Genomic DNA, 23133 nt, shown 5'->3' on the forward strand with positions numbered 1-23133 from the left:
CTGACGATCAAAGATGGCCTAATCCAGCAGTCCAGGGACTTAAAGTTAAGACACTGATGTTAGAGGCAAAGGGCGACCACCATTATTCCTCTGCTGTGCACACACACTGCTCCATGTATATCGCCATATTTAGTCTTATGTCATCTTTTTGCAGCATTGAGACTGGTTTACTATTCTTGCTTTATACACAGAGAAACTGAGGACCAGTTAAGTAGCATTCAGACGGCTTCTGAGTACCGAGCCTGATTCACACTCAGTTTAATGTCTTCTGTCTCCTTTTTGAAGACAGCACTGGTGACAGCTACTCTGGCCTGTGCAGACTGCAAGGGAATTGCAAACCGAGGACCGGGGTCAGGAAGGGAATTCGAATGAGACCCCGAATTATGTTTGAATTATGGCATTGTTTCAAAAGTCATCTTATCTTATGGAGTATTTATTGGCAGCAAAGAGAAATATTTTTCATTAGAAAGACATCGTTGTCCTTGTCATTGACTTGGGACCCACCATTCCTACAACTGAGACGTACAGTCCAGGGTCAATGAGTAGAGCCTGCTGCACGTGCGTGAGATTTGGGATGTGCAGCGTGCAGGTCAAAGCTAAGCGCGGTGCCGTGTGTCTCCAACTCCAGCTCTGGGACTGTGAGGCAAAGAAGATCCCAGCTGGCCAGCCTGTCTTCCCTAAACATGATAAGCTCCGGGTTCCATGAACCGGCTGTCTGGCTCAAAGCAGAAGGTGGAGAGCCACTGAGGAAACTGCATGATACAGCTGTCTGGCCTCTACACTTACACACATGTTTACCTGCCTGAGTTTGCACACACACACGCACACACACACACACACACAGTGTTGGTATCAGGAATTGCCTTTAGAGCGGCACTATTTGGCCACTGTTGCCATGGCAACGGCCACACATTTCCAAAGACCTTTTGGCTCAGTTCTCAACTCCACGTGGGAGTAGTTACGTCACATTCCAAATAAAAGGCATTACCTTCTGCCCTCACTCTCTCTTCTCTTCGCTCTTTCTCCTTTCTCTTCTTCCTCCCGCCCCTTCCCCTTGTCTCATTCCCCCATTAAGTCTCACCATGTGGAACCGTGTTGGGGTAGGTTTGACGTCCTCTTTCCCCACGGGTGCAGCCGATGTCTGATGTTATTTACAACACACGGGAAAAGGAAACACGATGTTTTGTGTTTTACAAAAGATAAACTGGTAGGTTGTCGTGGCTGTGTGTTTTTCTCAGTCTCTATGTGTTTAAGTAGGAGGTAACATTTTTTTTAAAGTCTCCATTCGTAGGACAATTATGTAAAACCTGTGAGGATGACATCAGTCATATCAGGAGGTGGTGGATTGAACACTGCAGTTACTGTCTGTGAGTGAGGTAACTAACTTCTACTCTAGTAAGTTTGTCTGTCTTCATAAATGGACCCATACTGCATTTACCTTCTCAAAAAGGCTTCTGCTTCCTTCCACCTAGGCGACTAAGTCAGTCTTCTCCCACCGATGTCGACACTCCGAGACCTAGGCATGTAAGGGTCTGTGATTCACAAAGATGATACCCCAGACTCAGATATTATGCAATAGCAAAGAGTGTTTATTCTGCAGAGAGGCTGCATACAGGGGTCCACCATACATACATCGGGATGGAAGACAGAGAGGTGTGGACTTGTTTTGGACTTTTCCAGTTCTGGGAAACAGAAACTCAGGCCTAGTGTCCCAAACTGCCAGTTTGTAGCCTGTCCTGGAGTCAGCCTGGCTCTGACTGACTTAGTCCTCTCAGGCAAATGCCTTCTTAGTCTTTGTAGCCATTTGCTTGTGTATTAATTTAATTGAGAATAGAGAAATAGCATAGAGAAAATGTTTTAGCATTCTTTACCTAGGAGCTACCCCGTGAATTCAGGCTTTGTAACATGGGCCACCCATCTTAACCTTCCAGCAGAATCCAGCAAGTTCTGCATTCCCTCCAGGTGCTCCAGGAGGGTCTCAAGCAGAAATTTGAGACTTTTAGTCTCAAGAGACCTAATCTGGCTTTGTCTCATTGTTGTTATTGTTTTGTTTTTTTTTTTGTTGTTATTGGTTTGTTTTGTTATTTTTCCCTAAACATGCCACCTCCTTTTAAACAAATGTGATAGTTTGCTAAAATTTAAATATTCATAGGTTGCAAGCCATAAAAATTACACTGAAAAGGGATCTACTTACAAGTGAAGCATAAAACACAGGGGTGATTTATCCTATACTCAGGTATTTTCCGAGGCATGTAAAAGTCAAACTACATTTAACTTTGTAATTCACTCTCTTTAGGTGCTCAAAGAGAAGGTTTACAACCTTAGAACTGTGGTGGATGTCTTCTCTTGGCAGACGAAGAAGAGATCTGAAGAGCTGATAAACTGAATTGTAGTTCTGGTTCTAAGAAAGAACTTCCCATACTCTCTCAGCTTTGAAGCATCAGGTCCTTTTAGATGCTTATCTCGGAGCCAATGCCCAACAACAAATGAATTCACATGTCCTCTGCCACAGCTCTCAGGCCCTGTGTCCCCTTGCCCAGGCTGCTGTCCCAGCAGCAGTAGCCTTTCCTCTCACCCTATCCTGTCCTAATACCCACGACACAACTCCTAGCTCTAGTGAGCGGATTTCTAACTTTTACAGCAGACCATTCCGTTTCTCCAAACACAGTAGTTTTGAGTACAGAAATGATCCAGTGAGGGGAAGCACTTCTCTCCCAAGGATCCAAGTCTGATATTCAGTGCTCAAGAAAAACCCTGGTTGCGGTAGGGCATGCCCATAATCCGAGCACTGGGAAGGCAGGCAGGAGATTCCCAGGCTTGCTGATTTGTGCAAATCAGTGAGCTCCAGGTTCAGTGAGAGACGCTGTCTCAAAAGTCAGATGGAGAAACAATGGACATCCCTTGTTGAAGTTTCACTTCTACATTTATAAGCTTGTACACATGTGCTCACATACACATGTACTCACATACAAATGTACTCATATATATATGTACTCACATACACTTGTGCTAACACATACATGTACACATGTACTCATACACACATGTACACATGACTCACATATACATGTACTCATATACACATGTACTCACACACATGTACTCATATACAGATGTACTCACATACACTTGTACTAGCACATACACACATGTACTCATACACACATGTATACATGTACTCACACACATGTACACATGTAGCTCACATATACATGTGCTTTGTTTCTGCTCAAAAAGACAAAACAAAACAAACAAAAAACCCAATTCATTTCAGGGACTGGGGATATGTCTTGGTGGGTAAATATGCTTTTCCTGCGAGCACGAGGGCCAGAATTTGATCCACTACCCATGTAAAAAGCCAGACATGGCTGAGTGTGCCTGTAACCCCAGTGTAAGCAGCAGAGAGTTAGAGGGAAGACATCCAATGTCCTGCTTTGCCTTCTGTTGGTATCAGGAATTGCCTTTGGTCACCGCTGCCATGGCAATGGCCATACAGTTCCAGAAGACCTTTTGGCTCAATTCACACCTCCACCTGGGACCCTTTACATCACATTCCAAATAAAAGGTAGACTCCCTCTGCCCTTGCCCTCTTCTCTTGCCCCTTCCCTTTATCTTGTTCCCCCATTAAATCTCACTACGTGGAACCCAGTTGGTGTTGGTTTGATCTTTCCAGGCCTTTCACAAGCTCTTCAGACTTCCGCAGTCCCATCTTTACCTCCAGGCTTTGATCATGCACTTAGAGACTTCTAAAGCCCAAAGCTGACAAAACAGTCTGGACCCCTCAACACTTGGACGTCTAACAGAAGGCAACAAGGTATTCTGAACCTCCCTTACAAGCATCTATGTTTTTCAGCCACCAGTTGGCAATGACCAACATACCTTGTGCTAAAAGGATGCTGGGAAGATAATCCCACATCCGTGGTAATGTGAGAGACATGATAAAAACTAACCTGGTAAGTATATTAAAATGCATAATATCTATACCCTTGACCAGGGCGTCTTGCAATTCAACCATCAGTGGAATTATCAATACTTAAGGTTATGCTCATAACCTTATAAACGATAGACAAAAGCCACAAGTCACTTTGAGTGCTCATTAGTGAGAAATGACTGCAGAAATAAGGCTTATACAAAGCAGTTAGGAACTAAATGCTTATTATATTTGAACCTGCAAAAAAAAAAAGGGATGGCAATTTGATAAAATGATTTCAAAGTGATTTTAAAAACAAGCCAACTTAAGCCAATAAAAACTTATATATTATAAGTATTTCTTTTAACATAAAATTATAAAGAATATAGATGTGTATCACCATCGGTCATCATCGTTAATCTCTTAAAAACATTTTGAAAAAATGTTTCCTACTTGTATTTGCTCAACAGTTAGGTAGACTTTGGGTTTGGTTAATTTTGGTGTGTAATTTTTTTTTTATTTGCAAGGTTTTTACTAGTGAAATTAAAGCTTAAGCAGGAAAAATATTTGAGGAATTAAAGTAAAAACAAGTGTCATTACATTGGAAATGAAGCAACAGGAGTTGGTCTCCTGTTGGAAAACAGAGCATTGTGTTAAGGGACAGAGCTGAGGACATTCTCCTTCGCCCTCCCACTAGGAGGGATCAAGAATGCAGCTGTTGTGACTTCTTTCAAGACCTCCAGTGCAGAAAGCCAGGCTTGACAAGGGAATCTCCTAGGATTATTAACTCAGCTGAAGATGTAAATTATTCCATAACGTAACCTTAGCACTCCAATAAACAGAATGTGAAAATATGTGATCGCATCAACAAACTGTTGGAAATTTTTAATTGTTACATATGTGGAAAACATTACTCAGAGAGCTGCTGTTCCCTGTCATTTTGCAAAGAAGTTAGTTCTCTGACCTTGTGAAGTTAGTGGCTGTAAATCTTGCAAACCTAACCTCAGTAGAAGAGAGCTTGCACAACACAGTGTTTTGGGTAGCAATCTCCTAACTGCTTAGAACACAGAAATCCAAAGCAAAGTTGGTCAACGGATTGAATACCAAGATATAAAGGAATTGATATACTCCAGAGAATCCAGTCAGCTATAAATAAATATTTCAACTTTCTACTCCGAAATATCCTGATACAAATCAACAAGATCAAAGTGAGTTGCTTCGAATTATTGGATAATTGCAGTCAAGTAGTTAGAGTTTTTTCAAAGGCTCTGAAAATTTCTTAATTGTAGATTATTAAAAGATGACCATACATATACATATACATGCTGGAGATTCTTTTCAGATTTCACATGTTAAAACGGGAATGTAGACAAAATAGCAGCAATTTATGACTTAAATTTAAATTCTAGTTTAGTTAGTAGGTTGATAGTGAAGTTATTTTTTTCACTAGACTTTTTTTTTTTTTTAACATCCATGAAATGAAATCTTGACAAAATCAGACAGCTAGTTCAGACTGTCAGAGAAGAGAAAGGACAATAAGGTGGCACTGTTGCATCTCCTGGCCTCAAAGGCTCACTACATTTTCAAATAAGTTCCAGGATCACTTGTAAACAGGTATTGTATTTGTTTCATTTGTAAACAGGCATTGTATTTGTTTCGCCAATACAGAAACCAAGACTCCAAGAAGTTATTAAAGATCGAGGGTGGGTCAAGCATTTGAAAGACAAGGCCTTCAACCTCAGTTAACTAAATAAAATTAAATCATCCCACTCTTGTGGTTCACTGTGTTCACATTATCTATGTGTACAGCAGTCATGGAGGCCAGGGCATTAGAGGAACAGCCATCCTATCCCACCTCTAGCTCTATGGCTTTGGAGAAGACGTCTATCATTCTTCTGGCAAAGGCGTGACTGTTAAGCAAAGCAGTGTCTGAGATGCATCAAGCCATCTGTAAACACGCGTGTTATCTAAACCTTGACACTTTCAAAGCATTTGCACTTACATGTGGATATACACACTGATACCAAGATCACGGCAGTTAAAGGAAAAAGCTAAGCCTTTGCTCGTAGCTGTCATGGTCACGGTTGTGACGAGGAATTTGCACTGGGCTTCCCTCCAAAGGGACGAATTTTACCTTGAAGTCATGAAGTCACAGGTCAACTACTGTGGGTCATAGTAGAAGTGATTGTAGAGAAAATGGAAGGGACCGGGGATACGGCTCAGGGGTTAACATGCTCACCGTGAAAGCAAGATGACTCAAGTTCAGACCCCCAGAATCCAGGTAAAGGCAGGGTGTGCGTGAAGCTTCATTTTTAATTCCAGTCCAGGAAGGCAGGGTCAGGGCTTCCCTGAGGTAAATCAGCTAGAGAGATAACTGATGGGTGAGCTCGGAGCTTTGTGTCCTAACTCAAAGAATAAGGGGGGCAGAGTGAATCATGGGCAACTCTTGACATAGAGCACAGCACTTGCACACATGTGCGCCCACACACAGGAAAGCAGACATGCACATGTCTACGTGGACCAAAAAAAATTATACACACATGAAACCACAAAATTACATGAAGAGTTTAATATTCAAGAGAACCAAAGGTACTTTTAGGGAGGTGGCTTTAGGGTGTTAAATTGTCCTTTTCATTTTGACCCAGAATTTTGCTACATCACGGGCTGCCCTCAAAGCCATGATTCTCTAGCCTCCACCTCTGAAGTGCTGAGGTTATAAATGTGTAGTAGCATGCCTGCTTAAAGGAATATTTTTGCTTAAATATTGGGTGATAAGCAAATAAATAATCTTGACATCATTTTATGTTTGTATGTTGCCTTAGTTCAGGTTTCTGCTGCTGTGAAAAACACTAGGACCAAAAAGCAAGTTGGGAAGGAAAGGGTTTATTTAGCATACACTTCCACATCACAGTCTATCACTGAAGGAAGTCAGGACAGGAGCTCAAATCGGGCTGGAACCTGAGGCAGGAGCTGATGCAGAGGCCCTGGAGGAATGCTGCTTATTGGCTTGGTCAGCCTGCTTTCTTATAGAACCCAGGACCACCAGCCCAGGGATGGCACCACCAACCCTTTGGCTGGGCCTTCCCCCACTGATCACTAATTGATAAAATGCCCTACAGCTGGATCTCAGGGGCATTTCTTCAACTGAGGCTCCTTCCTCTCTGGTGATTCTAGCTTGTGTCAAACAAACACACAAAACCAGCTAATGCATATGTCATAAAATGGAAAGTTAAATTATATAAACCTCTCCAGAGAAGCCCAGGTGTATCGCGTACATTTAAACTATTAGGAAAGGTTGAACGACATTGACACGGGAACAGACATTATTTGAATATTCTGATAAACTCAAGTTGTAGTCCCTAAGGAAGAGTCCTTTATTTCCACAAGAACTGAAGGACCACCACCAGAGTTGTAGAAACAGTCACAGCTTCATTTCTCACGATATCATTTAGGATAAAACCCTGTAATCCCTTTTGATATTTCACAGTAGGAGTCTTGGTGTGGTTGGGGCATTCAGTACTTTCTTTTACAAGAAGTCAGTGAACACTCGAATTTGACTTACATGCATTACTTTACGTGATAAAAGGCATGGACAGCACTGAAAAATCATCTCAAACACCTGCTCTCCAGACACTCTCTTGTGCTTTGCAACTCAAAGGTATGGATGAAAGGATGGTGCTGGGCAGTTAAGATACACAGTGTGCAAAGTGAGCGTGTACCTAGATGGCAGTGTCGTCTAGAATTGCTGTGTTTCAGGACTTTTCCAGGCTGAGAAGCAATAAGTATGAAGTGCATGCTAAAAGCTATGCACATGGTCTTGCTTTAAAATACATACAGTGATTCCCTGAGAATTTGGTCTCAATGATGAAACCGTTTCCTTAAGATCTGGCAAGAGAATATTTAAAGACATTCTTTTAAAAGTCAGATAGATGGCCTTCAGTACTGTTTGAAAAACCCCCTTACATCATAAACATTAACATACAGACAAAACTTCAGTGCACCAGTTTCACCAGAACATAAATCTTTTTCCCTACATCAAGAAAGCATCCACTAGCTTGGAAGTCATTCTGGTTTTATAATGGAAGGCGACTGAAGCTCCAGGAAGTGGCTGGCTTTTCACAAAGAAATATACAATACACTAAGAAGTAAGTGATGTCAATACTATAAACTGTTGAATTATAAAGAATTGCTCTTAATAATGCTATATGCACAGTCCTCTCTACAGAAGTTCAGGTATACTGTATGCCATGTTGCAGCTTCCCACGGAGGCTAGAAGAAAGTACTGGACCCGCTGGAGCTGCACTTACATGGCGTTGTAAGCCGCCATGTGGATTCTGAACATCAATCGTGGGTCCTCTCTAAGAGTAGCAGGCGCACTTAACCACTAAGCCATTTCTCTAGTAACCTGAGTTCTTCATGGGCACAAAACAACATCCTGATGGTACATGCTCATTAGTGTTTGGTCAGCCTTCAATATGTACTGAGTAATATTATAAAATATAGTACTAATGCTACTGTGAAAAGCATTTTACTGTGTTCTATGAAATATTAATATATAGCAAAAGCCTGAAGTGGAAATTTAAAGGCTCTCTGGAAAGCCAGTTGGATGGTGTTTTGCCGGGGCAAACACGTGAAGGAACATTTAGTTAAAGTGGACACAGGTGTAAGGCAGACTCATAAAGGAATATTTCGCTGAAGCAGACACAGGAGAAAGGATGTTCTGCTAACACAAGCACATGAAAGGACATGTAATGAAGGATTCTTTGCTAACTACATGGGTGTATTTGTCTGCCTTACATCGTGTAGTTGAGTTACATTTGTCGGGACTCCATAGTGAGAAGCGCACCAAAAAATCTTCTGGTGGTGTACTGCAGTTTCTTGCCACTTTGGTGGACTGGGGCTGATTGGATGGTCTTGCCAAGGCAAGATACATGCTGAGGAAAGGCATGTGGAGGACACATGATGTTTGGAGGGTATAAATAGGACTCCACAGAGTGACAGAGACAGAGCTGGGCTTGCTGGTACAGCTAGCTGTGCAATGCTTGTGGGTCTCCTGTCTTCGCTGATCTTTGCTTCCCTGAGAGAGGCCCAGACAAGAATCTCTCCTGCTGGTCCCTCCTGCTGACTCATGCTGAGGCTGAGGCCTGGCTGTCTCCACTAGGTAGTGTCACTTCTGTTGTTAACCCTTCTACCAAACTGGACTGTGGTGTATCTGTGAAGTGTTTGCAAGTGACTCGAGCTGCTGCTGTCTGCTGACCTAAGAGCCAAACTCTTAATTTCCAGAAAACATAGATGGGGGAGTTGACATCAGGATTAACTGTCGAACTTTTCCAAAGAATATCAACAACCACACCGTCAACAGGAGTTGGCACCACACTTAGAGATTTAACTTAGATAATTTTAAGCGGTGCCCTGAGGATATGAACTAAGCAGAGTAACAGTGACTCACCACAGCAGACAAATATATAATGTTTAAAATTTGTTGTAATTTCCCCCTTCCTAAAATAGTTGTATTATTAAACTTTTCTTCTGAATTTTTGATGAGTAAATAGTTTAATAATGGACAAATTCAGTGTTGAGAATGTAAAAGCTGTGAAATATATTCATATTCATATATTCAACTCATGAGTTATACAAACTTTTATTAAAAGTCAGTTTTCACCTCAGGCATGACAAAGATTTCATTCATAAAAAGTATAATAATTCATTTTTGCCTCAACTGTGTCAGTTTGTGATGTCATCCTAGTTGTATACTAATACGATTTTTTTAACACAGAAAATTGTAATATAATCCTCTTTAGGGATACACAAACTTATCTGCATTTTTTTGTAATTATAACATAATTTTGTATCGTAACTTAATCTACCAATGAAGGCAAAGAAGAAATTATAAATGTATGAGTTTATAAATCCTCAGCTTTCCGAATTCCAATATTTCATGAATGAAGAAACAACACTCTAAAGGATTGCTAATCACACAGAACCATCTCTCGGTTTCTCAGGATTTACAGTTTTCCAGGGGTTTGGGTAGCGTGACTTTAATCTCCTGGAGGAACCATGGTCTCATTAGTTTTCAGGTTGCCAGTGGTTGGGGTAGGATTGGAATCTGGGCTCCCAGTGCTCCTTAGGCAGCCAGTTTCTCTAGCTTTCTTCCCAACATGTCTTTTCTTGTTCTATGGCACCATGGGCATTTTGCCACACACTGAAGACCAAATGAAACGTCGGTGTGTCATCTCACAGGACCGTTTATATCGACCACGGTTGGGGTGGGGATAACGTGGCCCATTACCGTTGTTCTCATATCCAAGGAAGCTTCGTTTTTTAAACTCTACCAGAAGCTGCTGACCTGTCTCCGAGCATCCTCGGGCTGCAGCACATACTTGGGAAGGTGAGAGCCCAGTGCCTCCTTTTCATTTAAATTATTATTTAATTCTTTTCCCTGTACCATCATCTCAGGCTCAGTATTCTGCCCCTTTCTGGAAACATATGCATAATCCTTAGCCTGAGCATCTGAACTCTAACCGTCAGTAACTTCCTAAATCACTCACGAGGCTTCAGATGTGTCATCGGTGTCATTGACAAGTGTGTTTTCTTCTTTTTTTGGGGGGGGGGGGTGAAAGGTCAAGATTTTATTGTCTTCATAACAAAATCAGCTTAGAACTGGATCACTTGGCCCTTTCTCTTCTTGTCACCTCCTAGTTCAAATGCTTGCATTTCTCAATGGCCAGCATCCTCTTAGATCTGCAGTTGGGCTCAACGCACTCCAGTCTCAGCACAATCTTCTTTGTAGTTTTAGCCTTTTTTGTCTGCCCGCTGTAGCCACTCTGTTTCTGTCATAACGCCGCTTTCCCTGGGCATACAAAGAATCCTTGCCCTTCTTGTACTGCGTCACCTTGTGGGGTTGGTGCTTCCCACATTTCTTGCAGAATGTCTGGCAGGTCTTAGGAACATTCACCATGTTTGCAGGAGTGCTATCAGCTCAGGAAGGACAAGTGTGTTTATATTTAGCAGAGCACTAAAACTCTGGACTTCTGTATACTCAGATACCAGGTATAGTCTGCGAGCTCCCAGGATTTTTAACCCAAGGTCTTCGAAGGCTCTGGTGGGGCAGCCTTATGTAGCCCAAGAAGTAGGCTCGCTTGTATGGGACTCAAAAGCAACCTTGCCCAATATTGTTCTGTACACTTCAGAGTTTCTTAAAATAGCACAGCTCTTGTTGAGTGCCCTTACTACAGTGGAAAGAAAGGAATATTAGGAAACTTTGGGAGGTGATGCAAATAAATGTCCTTTCCCTTGGCTTTGGAAATAAGGTCAGGGGTAGTTACATGTGTTCGAACTCACCACATAGTGCACATTAAACATTTGCAATTCTTTATGTAACACAAGTCTCAGTGAAGCTATCAAAACAAACAGGAAAGCAGCTCGAGCTCTCAGAAGTTGACTGAAAAGACACAAGGCTGAAGCTGTGCTATCTGATCTCTCCACATGGATTCTTTACATTTTACCACAAATATGTTTGGAGGTGGAGGAGTCAGAAGGCTTGAGTTAATAGAACGATACGGACAAAGGTCTGTTAGTTTTTCTCAGAGGATCTATGCTCAAATCTCAGTCCTGCTTTCTATGCATTCTATGGAGTTGAAAAAGCTACTTTGACCTTGTCTGACTCCACAAAGTTGTGGAAAGTCAGTTTTATCTTGAGAAACTGTGAAATCCTGGTGAGATGATATATCTAAGTAGCAAAAATGAACAGTTGTACCTACATACTTCCCTGTGTCACAAACTAAAGTCATTCATGCACATCTCAGTGTTACCATATCTACTAATCTGCCATACCACTCACTAGAATTTAATATGAATAGTTTTGTATTCTGTCAATAGTCGCGATGATTAAGTCACTTGGCAATTTTACAGCCAATAACTCCCATTATATGTGCTAACGCTTTATCGTGTTCCCATCCACCCTTCTGCACTGAAAGTGAGATACTAGATGGGGGTGGGGGTGGGGAATAGGACTGGGTGGTAGACGAAAAGCTAAGGAAAATAAATATCCAGTGTCTGCTGAAAAATGTCCTTATTTAAAGTCACCAAATGTAAGACTAATGGGAGCTCTAAGAATGTCCAAGAACGTCCCAGGGGAGAGTCACCAGCTGGTCTTTGTCCTTAGTTAGACAAGAGCAGGGGTAGGGGGGAGTAGCTTACATTTCATTTGGTTAAGAGTAATGGAGGCAAGCAATGAAATCTAACTCCTAAGGAATCTTTCTTTCCAAATAAAAGAGTGACTTATTGCCTACCATGGCCTCTGTGAAGCCTTTAAGAAAATCCTATATGGCAAGCCTATATGAGAAAATACTAATACTTTTAGTCATTGTCTCTATAATAATCCCCTTCTAGGGAAGAAAACGAGCAATTACGAGCCTGTTACGCAACAGGTGTTTTCGCTTGTCTTCATTTAATCTTCACTGAGAATTACTTTTCCTACTTTATGGCTGAAGAGGCCAGCTCTGAGAGTTTTCTTTGCCTAAGGGTACTTAGCTAATGAAAAGCAGAGTCAGGATATACCATTGTGCTCGTTCCAGCCTGTTTCAGTAAAGCCTGGCCTCTGTCTTATCCTATGATTTAAGAGGTTCGAAAACCACGGTCAATTGGCGACATGACTTAGTTCTTCTTAAGCCAGTACATGCTAACCATGTAAACACTCATTTGGTGATGACAGCTAACAACTGAGTGAAGTACCTTCATTAGCCCTGTCTACACATGGTAGCTTAAGACTTAAGTTGAAGAACTCGCTTGGGATCAACATCTATTGGCTAAGGAGCCAAAATTTGAATCATGACGTCTGACATCATAGACCGTGCTTGAGCCACTACACAATAAAGACAGTCAACATGTATGGTTTTATTATTTAGTTTAATGTAGATTCTTTATATCTTCACAAATTTTATAGAAATGTAATAGTAATTGTATAATAATAGCAACAAGATCACTGAATTGTGGGTAGAAGGATTAAACAGAACAGTTTATTACCCAAGCATAATAAAGTCTCCTGGTTGCCCTTTTAAAAGTTGAGTCTGTTAACACACTGAGTGATTACAATGTGTCTAGGCTTCCCAAGTTCTCTTGGTGGCATGCCCTAGGGACAGAAATAGATCAAAATCTATGCTAATGGAGCCCCTGTGAAGGTCTTTTAACCTCTGTGGGGAAGGGGCACATTTCGCTCTGGACCTACTATAGGCCTTCGAGATACCAGAGTATGTAGGGAAACCCAGACCGCAGGACATGTAATCTTCAGCACAGACTTTAGTATTAGTTTTCAGCAAGTCACAGATATTTAGAGGCAGAAAGAGCCCACTAAAATCATTGGGTGAGAACTCTTTATTTGACTGGGCAGGAATTTGAGGAACAGGCAAGGTTAAGTGCTCTTTCCAGGGTCAGTGAGCTAATTAGCAGGGCAATAAATCACTTTCATGAGTAGACCTTGCTTTTAGAGTGAACTCAGTCCCTTGTAGTCTACGTAGCTATAAAGAAGACCCAGGTAGCCAGACAAACCCCTGATATATCTGACGTAGATGTAGGCTAGGCAGATACAGTGCAAAGTCTTCAACATCCTGACCGTATCAGCAATCTTTAAAATAGGCTTCTTTAAGACACATCATTACCAGTAACTAACATCTCTACCAACATTCCTACTAACATCTCTACATCCAAAATTTTCGGTTTAGCCACCACAAATACCCTAGTTTTTTCATCTCTCTCTCTCTGTGTGTGTGTATGTTAAGTATGTATATATTTGTGTGTGTATAAAATCAGATTCCTTAGATATAAGAGATATAATTATTTGACCCTGATCCTCTTTGTCGCACAAATTGCCAAAATGTGGATTGTTGAAACTCTTATATTTACATCATGAACTTTTACTGGAATGGTGAGTGTTGCAAAGCTTTTAGAAGACGTGGAACATGGTTTCACATGAGGCTGATTGTGAAAGTGCATTTGTCTCAACTTGTTAGACAGATCCATCTACAGATCCGAAGTTCTGCCTCCAGGGAATATGGTAAGAGCTCGGGATGAAAGGGAGACAGTGGTGAGCGAAAGCCATGCCCCGTGGTTAAGGCAGACCTGGAAAAAGCACACCCAACCACTGAGTCAGAGTCAACAGCAAACATCTTGTTCCCACATGATAACGTGAAACAGAAGGTGAACACATGACAAATGCTCATGACAGCATGGGCACACATCCCGACAAGACCAAAGAGCATTTCCACAAGGAAGAAAGACAATGGAAAGGCCACTTTATGGGGAAAACAAGAGTGAGATACACTGAGAGAGAAAAGCTAATTCTGATCCTCAGAGGATCAAGTAGTTTATATCATGCTCAAATTCCCCTGATCACTAAAACTCCAACAGTTTACTCTCTTAAAATAGTAACCAATTAGCACATTTGATGTTTTGTGACATGCTTTAGTGATGAAATTCTCCATTCAACAGTGTCTTTTCATTCTAAGAAATGACTGAACACAGTAGGATACCTAGTTAGAAAAATCTATCTAATATATGGTATGACAGAGATGTTTACTCTATGCCTACAGCAAGGAATCCACTATCTAGTAACTATTTTATGATTATACAGTAGTTGGGTTTCAAGGATCTTTCATGCCTATTTAACAGCAGTTATGCCTGAGTTTTCCTCGGAAGCATCCTCCACAATCCATCATTGAGATTTAGCAGCAGTGAAGTCTGATCTCAAGGAAGTAAATGCATTTATTCAGGGACACGCAAAAAGCATAGCATTTCCCTTCAAGAGTGTATTGAAGATGACAGTGTTTTGTTTTGCTTCGATGTTTCTTTTGTGCATTCACTGAAGCATATATTTTTCAGGACGATCTCCCTAAGTGACATGACTGATAATGTAGAGGTTCACTGTTCTGTGGTATATATGTTCACGTAGAGGTCATGTAGAGGTCAACATTGGCAGGTCTTCCTCAATCACTCTCCACTTTAGACAAGATCTAACACTGAACCTGAAGTTCAAATTCAGCTAAACTGTCTAGTCAGCAAGACTGGATCTTCCTGCCTTGGTCTTCCCAGCATTGAAGCTATAGGCATTTGACATGGATGCTGGAGATCAAAGTCATTTACTCAAGCCTACTCAGCAGGTACATTACTGACTTATCTCCTCGACCTCACAATGTAGCTTTTATTCAAATTCCTGAACATCTAGAAAGGCTGGTAGGAAACCCTTCAGCAACTCAGATATAGAACAAGATGAACAATATGTAAAATTACAGCTATATGTTGCAAATAATCTATCAGCTTATTAAATGTGTCAGTTTGGGCATCGTACTAAATAGTAACCCCCTTTGATTAACTCACAAGTCATGGTAACATCTATGTTAAACGTTAGTTAAGTAAGTTAAGTAAAATATACTCCTCCAATTTCTAGGAGAGAAAATTAGCAGATAAAGACAAACTGTACATAATTAATGAAAGTCATCCTGACTGAGAATCAGCTGTGACTGAACTGTTAGCTCCGTGCTCTGTTCTTTCCCAGGCTTTCGAGAAAAGTCGTTTTCAGGGAAACGTCATTCCATGAGAATCAATAAAAATAACTATCCAACAGCAGCTGCCAGGTTGTCAAAGAGTTTCTGGGTCTGCTGTGTTGAGTAGAACAAAAATCAAAAGCAAAAAACAAACAAACCAAAAACCACCCAAACCCCAGCTTAGCCCTTAATCTAAAAAACTCCTGAGGAAGGTCTTGTTTCCACTTAATAAAAAGTGGACTACAGGAGACAAGGAATGTAATGCTCCTAGAAGGTGCAGGGACCATGATTATGCTGGGCCACATGGAGAGTATTTTCCTCTCTAATATAGCCAGCTATCAACTAACATTTGTTAGGCCAAGATGTATCTTGTTTGATCTGATAAACTCATGGTGTGGGTTTCCATGAAGAGAATTCTCTGATGATAAAAACAAAAACCCTCAATAGAAACTGTATTAAACCAAGTAATGAACCCAACTTCTGAGGCAGCCTACTGAAGTATTCTTAGCCCTGACGACTCCATCACTTTTGACATTACCTGAAGGAATCATCTGTTGAAGTAAATTCCAAGCTGAAGGGGAAGACACGGCATGAGAATGCTGGATAAAGCAAAGCCATGCTGGCCTGAGGTAATGTGGGCTGACCGTGCACTGCCAGTGGGCAGAGCAGATGGTTCAAACAGATGATCTCAGGTGAGGGAGGTGGGTGTAATAGAAACTTCCATGAGCTGACTACAATTTACACAGTCACAATGTGTGTCATCTAACAAACATATTTTCAAACTCACCGTCTTTGCTTTTGAGACTGTGTCGCCAGTAGCTCAGGCTGACCTTGAAATGATAGTCCTCCAACCTTATCATCCTGAGTACTTGGAATACATGGATACCACGGTCCCTGGCTCCCATTTACAACTCAGCCAAATGTCTCAACAATCAAATAGAGCTCAATATATTAGAGTCACAAGAGAATTTGAACAACTAATAACTTTTATTATAATCCTATCTTCCTCCAAATAAATTATTATTTCCCGATTTTAGTAATTTTCAATATTTATCTCATCACTTCATAACCCTTATTTTGAATCATTGTTATGTGAGTAAAATTAAAATTTAAGACTTAACTACTATCATTAACTTTATTCCAATTAAATAAAGTCATGATTAGATGACTGGTAAGTTTTATCTGTTTAGTTTTGTTATTGTTCGTAGCCATAAAATACATAACCTTAGCATTTATGCCACAAATAAGAACTCTCTTTAAATTAAAGTAAAATTTAAATCTTTCAAAAATTAATCTATAATCAGTATTTTTGAAACTCACTGAAAATCACATGCTTGATAATTCAAAAACAATCGTCCATAAAAGAAAAGGACTGAGGCCTACCTTTTAAATATTTATTTATTGCATGTCTGTTAGTAGGTATGTGCAGGCACTGCAGAAGTATGTAGAAATATGAGGTATTCGACCTCATGTATAGAAGTGGAAGGACAACTTGTGGGAACTGGCTATTTCTTTTCACCCTTTGTTTCAGGTTGCGAGTCTTCTTAGCCAATGCTGAAATGTCAATGCCAATGTCCCGGAGGACATCTCCCCAGCCTGGTGAAACCCTTCCCACACAGTGTTAATGCACTGTTGGGCAAGCAGCTGGGGACAATGAAAAACACCTGACCTATGGCTTTTCAAACCATGAGTCTTTTTGTAAGGGAAGGTCACATATTGTCCATAAAGTAACAGAGAGCATCCCCTCTAGGACAAAGAGACTGGAAACAAGATATCTCCAGGAAAGTTCTAGTCTAAAATCTACTTCATAAACTTACTAGGATTCTACTGTACCATTTATTAAAAATAAAATATCATTTGAAAGATGGACTCTAAACAATTTGTACAATGCAAATATTTTTTGGACCCTGTTCCTGGTAGGGTTTGAGTAGCAGGAACAGTAGGGCCACCTCTATGTAAACGCTGGGGGTTGTTTCAATTAGGTCCTGTAGGAGGACCTAATTGAGGACTGACTGAAAGAGCAAGGATTGCTAGTGCAAACAATGCCAGCCAATCAGGAACTGCTGTTTAGAAGAGTTGCTTTCTCAGGACCAATGAAGGCATGGTGGAGGGTATTAAAGGAACTTTCCACAGTGCTGCTGAGTGCTGCAGCATTTCTCATCTGCTCCCCCATCTGTGTCCTTGACTCTGTACCAACTTGCTCCCAACCCCCAAGAGCAGGTAGGGTCCTGCAGAGAGCTATCCAGGGAACGGGCAACAGGTTTGATTGACAGGTATGCTGTCTTACTTAGAGGGTTATATTTCATAATATTAAGTAAACTAAACTTTAGGGGTTAAGAGATAAGAGCAGAAATCTATCCTGTGAGAAATATTTCAAACTAAATAATTCAATTTTAAAGTGTTAGTCACCAAAACTCTCCTCCCTCACAAAATATGACAGGAACCTCTTTCTACTTGGTGATCCTCTTTTAAATCCTATCTTCCTCAAAGTAAAGGTCTCTTGGGCTTTGGTAGAACTGCAAATATTGTAATAAGTCTTTCATGCCACTAATGTTTCTTGCTACAAACATGTAGTAAAGACATAAACGGGTTCCAACGTACCTATCCAAGGGCTCCTTGCCTGTGTGTTGTTGTGACATGTTTGTGACAAAAAAGCTACCTAAGAACTCTTGGTGAGGTGTCAAGCAAGGAAAGTTACAGTGACATCCCACAGACAGACACAGTTATCTTCATTTCATTCAACGCCATCTTTCGCATTAGTAATAATAAGAATAAGGCATGTGAGTGGAAGCAGTTACGAACTTTACCATCTATCAACGTTTAAAATAAATGAAGGTCCTACTTTGTGAAATGCGTGTCTTCATTTCAGAACCTGGTTTTACGCCTGTTTCTTAAGCCAGAGGCTTGCAAAATTACCGTAAATGACAAACGGTATTTATGAATATTCTATTTTCTGGGAAAGACTTTACTGACAAAATCGAAGAACTTTGACCCTTCATTAAGTACATAGATTTGCATTCACTTTCCACTTACATGAAGTAAAAAAAAGAAAAAAAATAGCTTCTCGCAGAGGCAAGCAAAGCATTCATAGTCATATGGTTGCTAAGACATCTGTTGGCAAAATATCTGCTGTAAAAGATTGGGACCATCTAGTAATTCATACATTCTTTCTACCCTACACAGCTGTGGAGCAGCCCAGAAACAAAGGCAGATCTGGGCACTTGGATGAATACATTTGAAATCAACATGTTTCAGTCACTCTAAGATATGAGTGTTTCCACCTCAGGTTAAATGCTGTGTGCTTGGAGGAGAGAATATTACGACTGAGATGTTTACTGCAGAAGGAACTGTGGCTACAACTGTATTCAGAGCCTTTACGTGAGAGAACAATGCTAACGAAAGGAAAAACCACTGATCCAGATGCACAAGTCATCTAGATGCCAGAGTCTAACCATTTGCTCCTCTCTTACATCCACACCGTCTCATTTCTCACTCTGGGTGCCAAGACAAATATAGCAACATCAAGCTTCCTAAGGGCTCATGCTATTAAGCTGGAAATATTTAACTCGGTCTTATTCCACAATACCCAGTGAGGTTTTGGAGAGCACACAGCATAATATTCAATCTCTTTGGAACTACCAATAATGGTCAGGGCCAGAGGAGAGTTCATTCATTAATCAATGTAAGAGTGGGGAGACCCAATCCCAGGGAACAGGAAAAGAGAACTGCACGTCAAGAGCAATTTGAGCTCATTCATTTTGAGCTTGTACAATTTTTCATTTTTAACAATTTGGTAGAAATTCACTAATTTTCTTTTTTCCCATTTTCAAGAAAACACAACAGTATTTTTATGATAAGATCTAGTATTTTCAATGAACCAGATATTCTCAAATAATGTGAAGTGAGAAATGTCACTTTCCTACATAGGATTTATTAATATGTAATATACTATTTAAAATACCAATTCCGATGACAGAAATATTGCCTACTTACCTTAGATGTGTAAAGTTAGAAGATAAATGAGATACTATTAAGCTTTCAGTCTCTATCGACTGAGTAAATCAGATAAAACAGTTTCTTTTCTCTCAATAACTTTTACATACTTAGAAATCATTTCTGTATATTTCCTATTTTCATTTTTTTAAAACAGCTTTTTCTCCATTCATATCAATGAAGTTGGACCAATATTACAGTCACATACCTTTATCACATGATGCTTTTCTTGGAATATAGGGATCTTAAACATTTGGCACCAGTATGTCGTGCCTTTGTTTGGAATGGGGACCTGTCTTAAGAAAAAGGGGAAGAAAATAAAAAGTCACATTTGGTTGACATGGCAATAAATTCAATAACATGAGCAAACAGTCTCTTACAGACTTTCAGTTAGCTCACCATTTTGTTTAAAAGCAGAAAAGGAAAAGAAAATGAAAGAAAGAGAGAGAAAGAAAGAATAAAGAAGAAAGGAAGGAGAGAAAGAAAGAAAAGAAAGAAAGAAAGAAAGAAAGAAACAAAGGAACAAAGAAAGAAAGGAAGAGGGAACTTACGTTTTGATTTACCAGATCAAAGTATGGTAAGACTGTAGACAACACACTGGCTTTCTCGGGATTCAGTAACCGCAGACTCTTCGTGCCCCTATTTGAGTCATGGTACTTGGGACCAGATTCTCCAGGATCTTCATGGTGGTAGGCCCAGATAACTCTCACTGTGCTATCCTGGTAATCAGACATGGGAATGTTATCTCTCACAACAGCACTTTCCTTACCTGTAACGTCTATTTACAGAACTCTCTTTAAAGCAGCACATAAGAATGAAGAAATAAGGATAAAGATATTTAGAGTATCCAGGGAGTTGATTACTACCCCCCACAAAAGCCTAAAATTGACAAAGTACTAGTGAAACTGACCAAAATAAAGAATGGAAATACTCAAATTAATAAAATTAGAGCTTAAAAGGGAGAATGACATCAAAATACAATCCAGAAACTCATTTAAGAATCCCTTGAAGACTGATATTCAAAAAATGGAAAATTTAGAAGAAATGATAGATTTCTAAAAATACATGTGTTGTGTAGCAATTTCATCTAGAATAAAACTTTCCATCTTTGATGGACATTATATAAAGGACAGGGTTTCTAAGTGTGGTAAAACATTCTATCCTGAAAGTAATTCCCTTTAACTCCAGAAGTAAACAATGCAACAACCTCAGGAAGTTCCTGAAACTGACCAGATATACTAGGCTCCTCATTCCTAAATGTATATAAACTCTAAGGACTTCTAAGAGGCACACTCAGACAAGAAGAACCTCTGAGAATACTTTCTAATCAGCTGAGCCACTTCAAAGACTTAGACAAGCTGAGCTGTCTAGAAGAGACTCAGACCCCATCTGCCCATATATCTGAAAAAAGCAGAGGCCAGTTGAACTGATTAAAAGCAAGAGGACAACCTCCTGAGCTGCCTGCAAGTTGTCCAGTGTATTCCAAGTAAGCTGTGACACATGTTGAGGTGAGCTTTAACTAATGTAGCTGCTTGAGTAATTCAGTTCCTGTAAGTACCCTCTAATCCATATTCATGTTAATAATTCCAATAAAATGCATTGACTCACCAAGTTTGACTTTGGTACTATCTTAAATCCATTGCTAGTTCTTGTCAGGTGAGTAGATGCTTGTTTGTGTCTACTCATGGGTGTTGCACAAAAACATGACCAACCCAAATTAAACTAAGAGAATATAAATGATTTAGGCATATGTATAACAACCAACAAGATTTAAATAGTAATGTGACAACAAAAAGCTTGTGACTAAATGAATTCATTGCCAAACTCTACCAAACTATTTTTCATATTGAATATATAGGCACAAATCCTCATAAAAATTCTATCAAACCAAACTCAAAAACACATTGCAAAGATCATACTCCACGATTCAGTTTACTCATTCCCAGCTTGTGATGGCTATTCCTAGTTGTCACTTCACTACAGCTGGAATGAGCTACAATGCAGAAATGGAGGGCACACCTGTGATCCAGATTTCGAAGTTAGAAGACACAGGTGTCAGACCTGGATCCTGAGGCCTAGTGGCCATGAAAAGTTTAGGCCCAGGCAAAGTAGTACATGCCTTTAATCCCAAGACACTGAGGCAAGCAGATCTCAGCTTAAGGTCAGCCTGGGACAAAGCAAGTTCCAGATCCATGTATGGTCTTTAATTCAGACCACCTTTTTTTTTTTTTTTTTTTTTTTGGTTCTTTTTTTTTTTTTTTTTTTTTTCCGGAGCTGGGGACCGAACCCAGGGCCTTGCGCTTCCTAGGTAAGCGCTCTACCACTGAGCTAAATCCCCAGCCAATTCAGACCACCTTTAATCTGGGCCATACCTTTTGCTGGAGGCCTACATAAGGACATTAGAAGAAGGAAGTTCCACTCTTTTTTGTCTGCTCGTACATGCTAGCCAACACATCTGTTGGAACCTTCTTCAGGATTCCAGCTTATAAAGAAGACCAACTGAAATAACCAGCCTTGTGGGACCGAACAACTACTAGCTTCTTGGACTTCACAGGGTTGGGTTAGTTGGACTGCAGACTGTAAGTCATTACAATATTCCATAATTTCTGTGACTCTAGAGAACCATGATTAATACACAGCTTGTAAGGTTGGTGCAATATATACAACCCAGTAAACATCATACAGCCCATAGATGCAAGAACAGAAAGCATCTAATCATACTAATCAGGTCAGAATAAACCTTCCATAAAGTTCAATATTCCTTCATGGCAGAAGCCCTGTAGATACCAGGAATGGAAGGAATGTGTCTCAACCAAATAAAGGTCGTATATAGCAAAACTGTAACCAACACACAACATAAAGGAAACCTGAGAACATTCTCTAAAGTCTAGAATGAGAAAAATGTGCCTACGTGACCTTTATTCACTGTAGCCTTCATTAGAACACTGAGAAGGAAATAACATTGTACAAGCAAGAGATAAATAATCAAAATTATTGGTATTTGCTGATGACATGTTCCTATAATTTAAACACACCAAAGATTCCAACAGTAAATTCTTATACCTAATAAACACAAAGGGCAAAGTTGCAGAAAATAAAGTCCATACACAATTATCACTAGCTTTTCTATATGTCAAGAATAAATTTATTGACTATGAGATTAGGGAAAAGAATCATTTGCAATGGTTTCAAATATAAAAAATACTTAGGAATAAAACTAAGCAAGGAGGTGAAAGACATCAACAGTCAAAACTTTAAGGCAATAAAGAAAGAAATTGAGAAAGCCATTGGAAGATGCAAAGGCCTTCCATACCATGGGTTGGTAAAATTAATATTAAGCATGCATGTAAGTCAATAGCGTGAAGCACTTAGGAATAAATCCACAAAGCTACTGACACCTACTTTTAAACAATGTTCTTAGAGCACACACTGCAGACGAAACAACATCCTTAACAATTAAGGGAAGCTGGACTTCCACATGAAGAAAAAAATTAATAGTTCATCCTGATCAGAAAATTGATCCAGAATGGATCAAATATTGGCCAGATGTAAGACCGGAAACGTCAAAACTGCTATGGGAATACACAAGTAAAAGTCTAGGCCTAGGCAAGGGCTGTTTTTAAATAGAACTGTAAATGATTTCAAAATTGGAAAATGGATGACAGGACATCAGACAGAACCTGTACCTTGAAA

General features: G+C 40.0%; 1 protein-coding gene and 1 pseudogene across 2 annotated transcripts in view; both read right to left on the bottom strand.

Annotated features, from left to right (window-relative positions):
- Positions 1 to 23133, bottom strand: part of Moxd1 (monooxygenase, DBH-like 1) — a 90057-nt gene that overhangs the window by 33830 nt on the left and 33094 nt on the right. For both annotated transcript variants that reach the window (XM_220095.10, NM_001427764.1), the window contains 2 exons: positions 19992 to 20159; positions 19649 to 19732 (listed from right to left, as the gene is read on the bottom strand). In XM_220095.10, coding sequence (XP_220095.5) covers positions 19649 to 19732; positions 19992 to 20159 — 252 coding nt within the window. The remainder of the gene's footprint in view (positions 1 to 19648; positions 19733 to 19991; positions 20160 to 23133) is intronic.
- On the bottom strand, positions 10526 to 11188 carry Rpl36a-ps17 (ribosomal protein L36A, pseudogene 17; annotated as a pseudogene).

The sequence above is a fragment of the Rattus norvegicus genome, chromosome 1 (assembly GCF_036323735.1).
Source record: "Rattus norvegicus strain BN/NHsdMcwi chromosome 1, GRCr8, whole genome shotgun sequence".
NCBI lineage: Eukaryota > Metazoa > Chordata > Mammalia > Rodentia > Muridae > Rattus > Rattus norvegicus.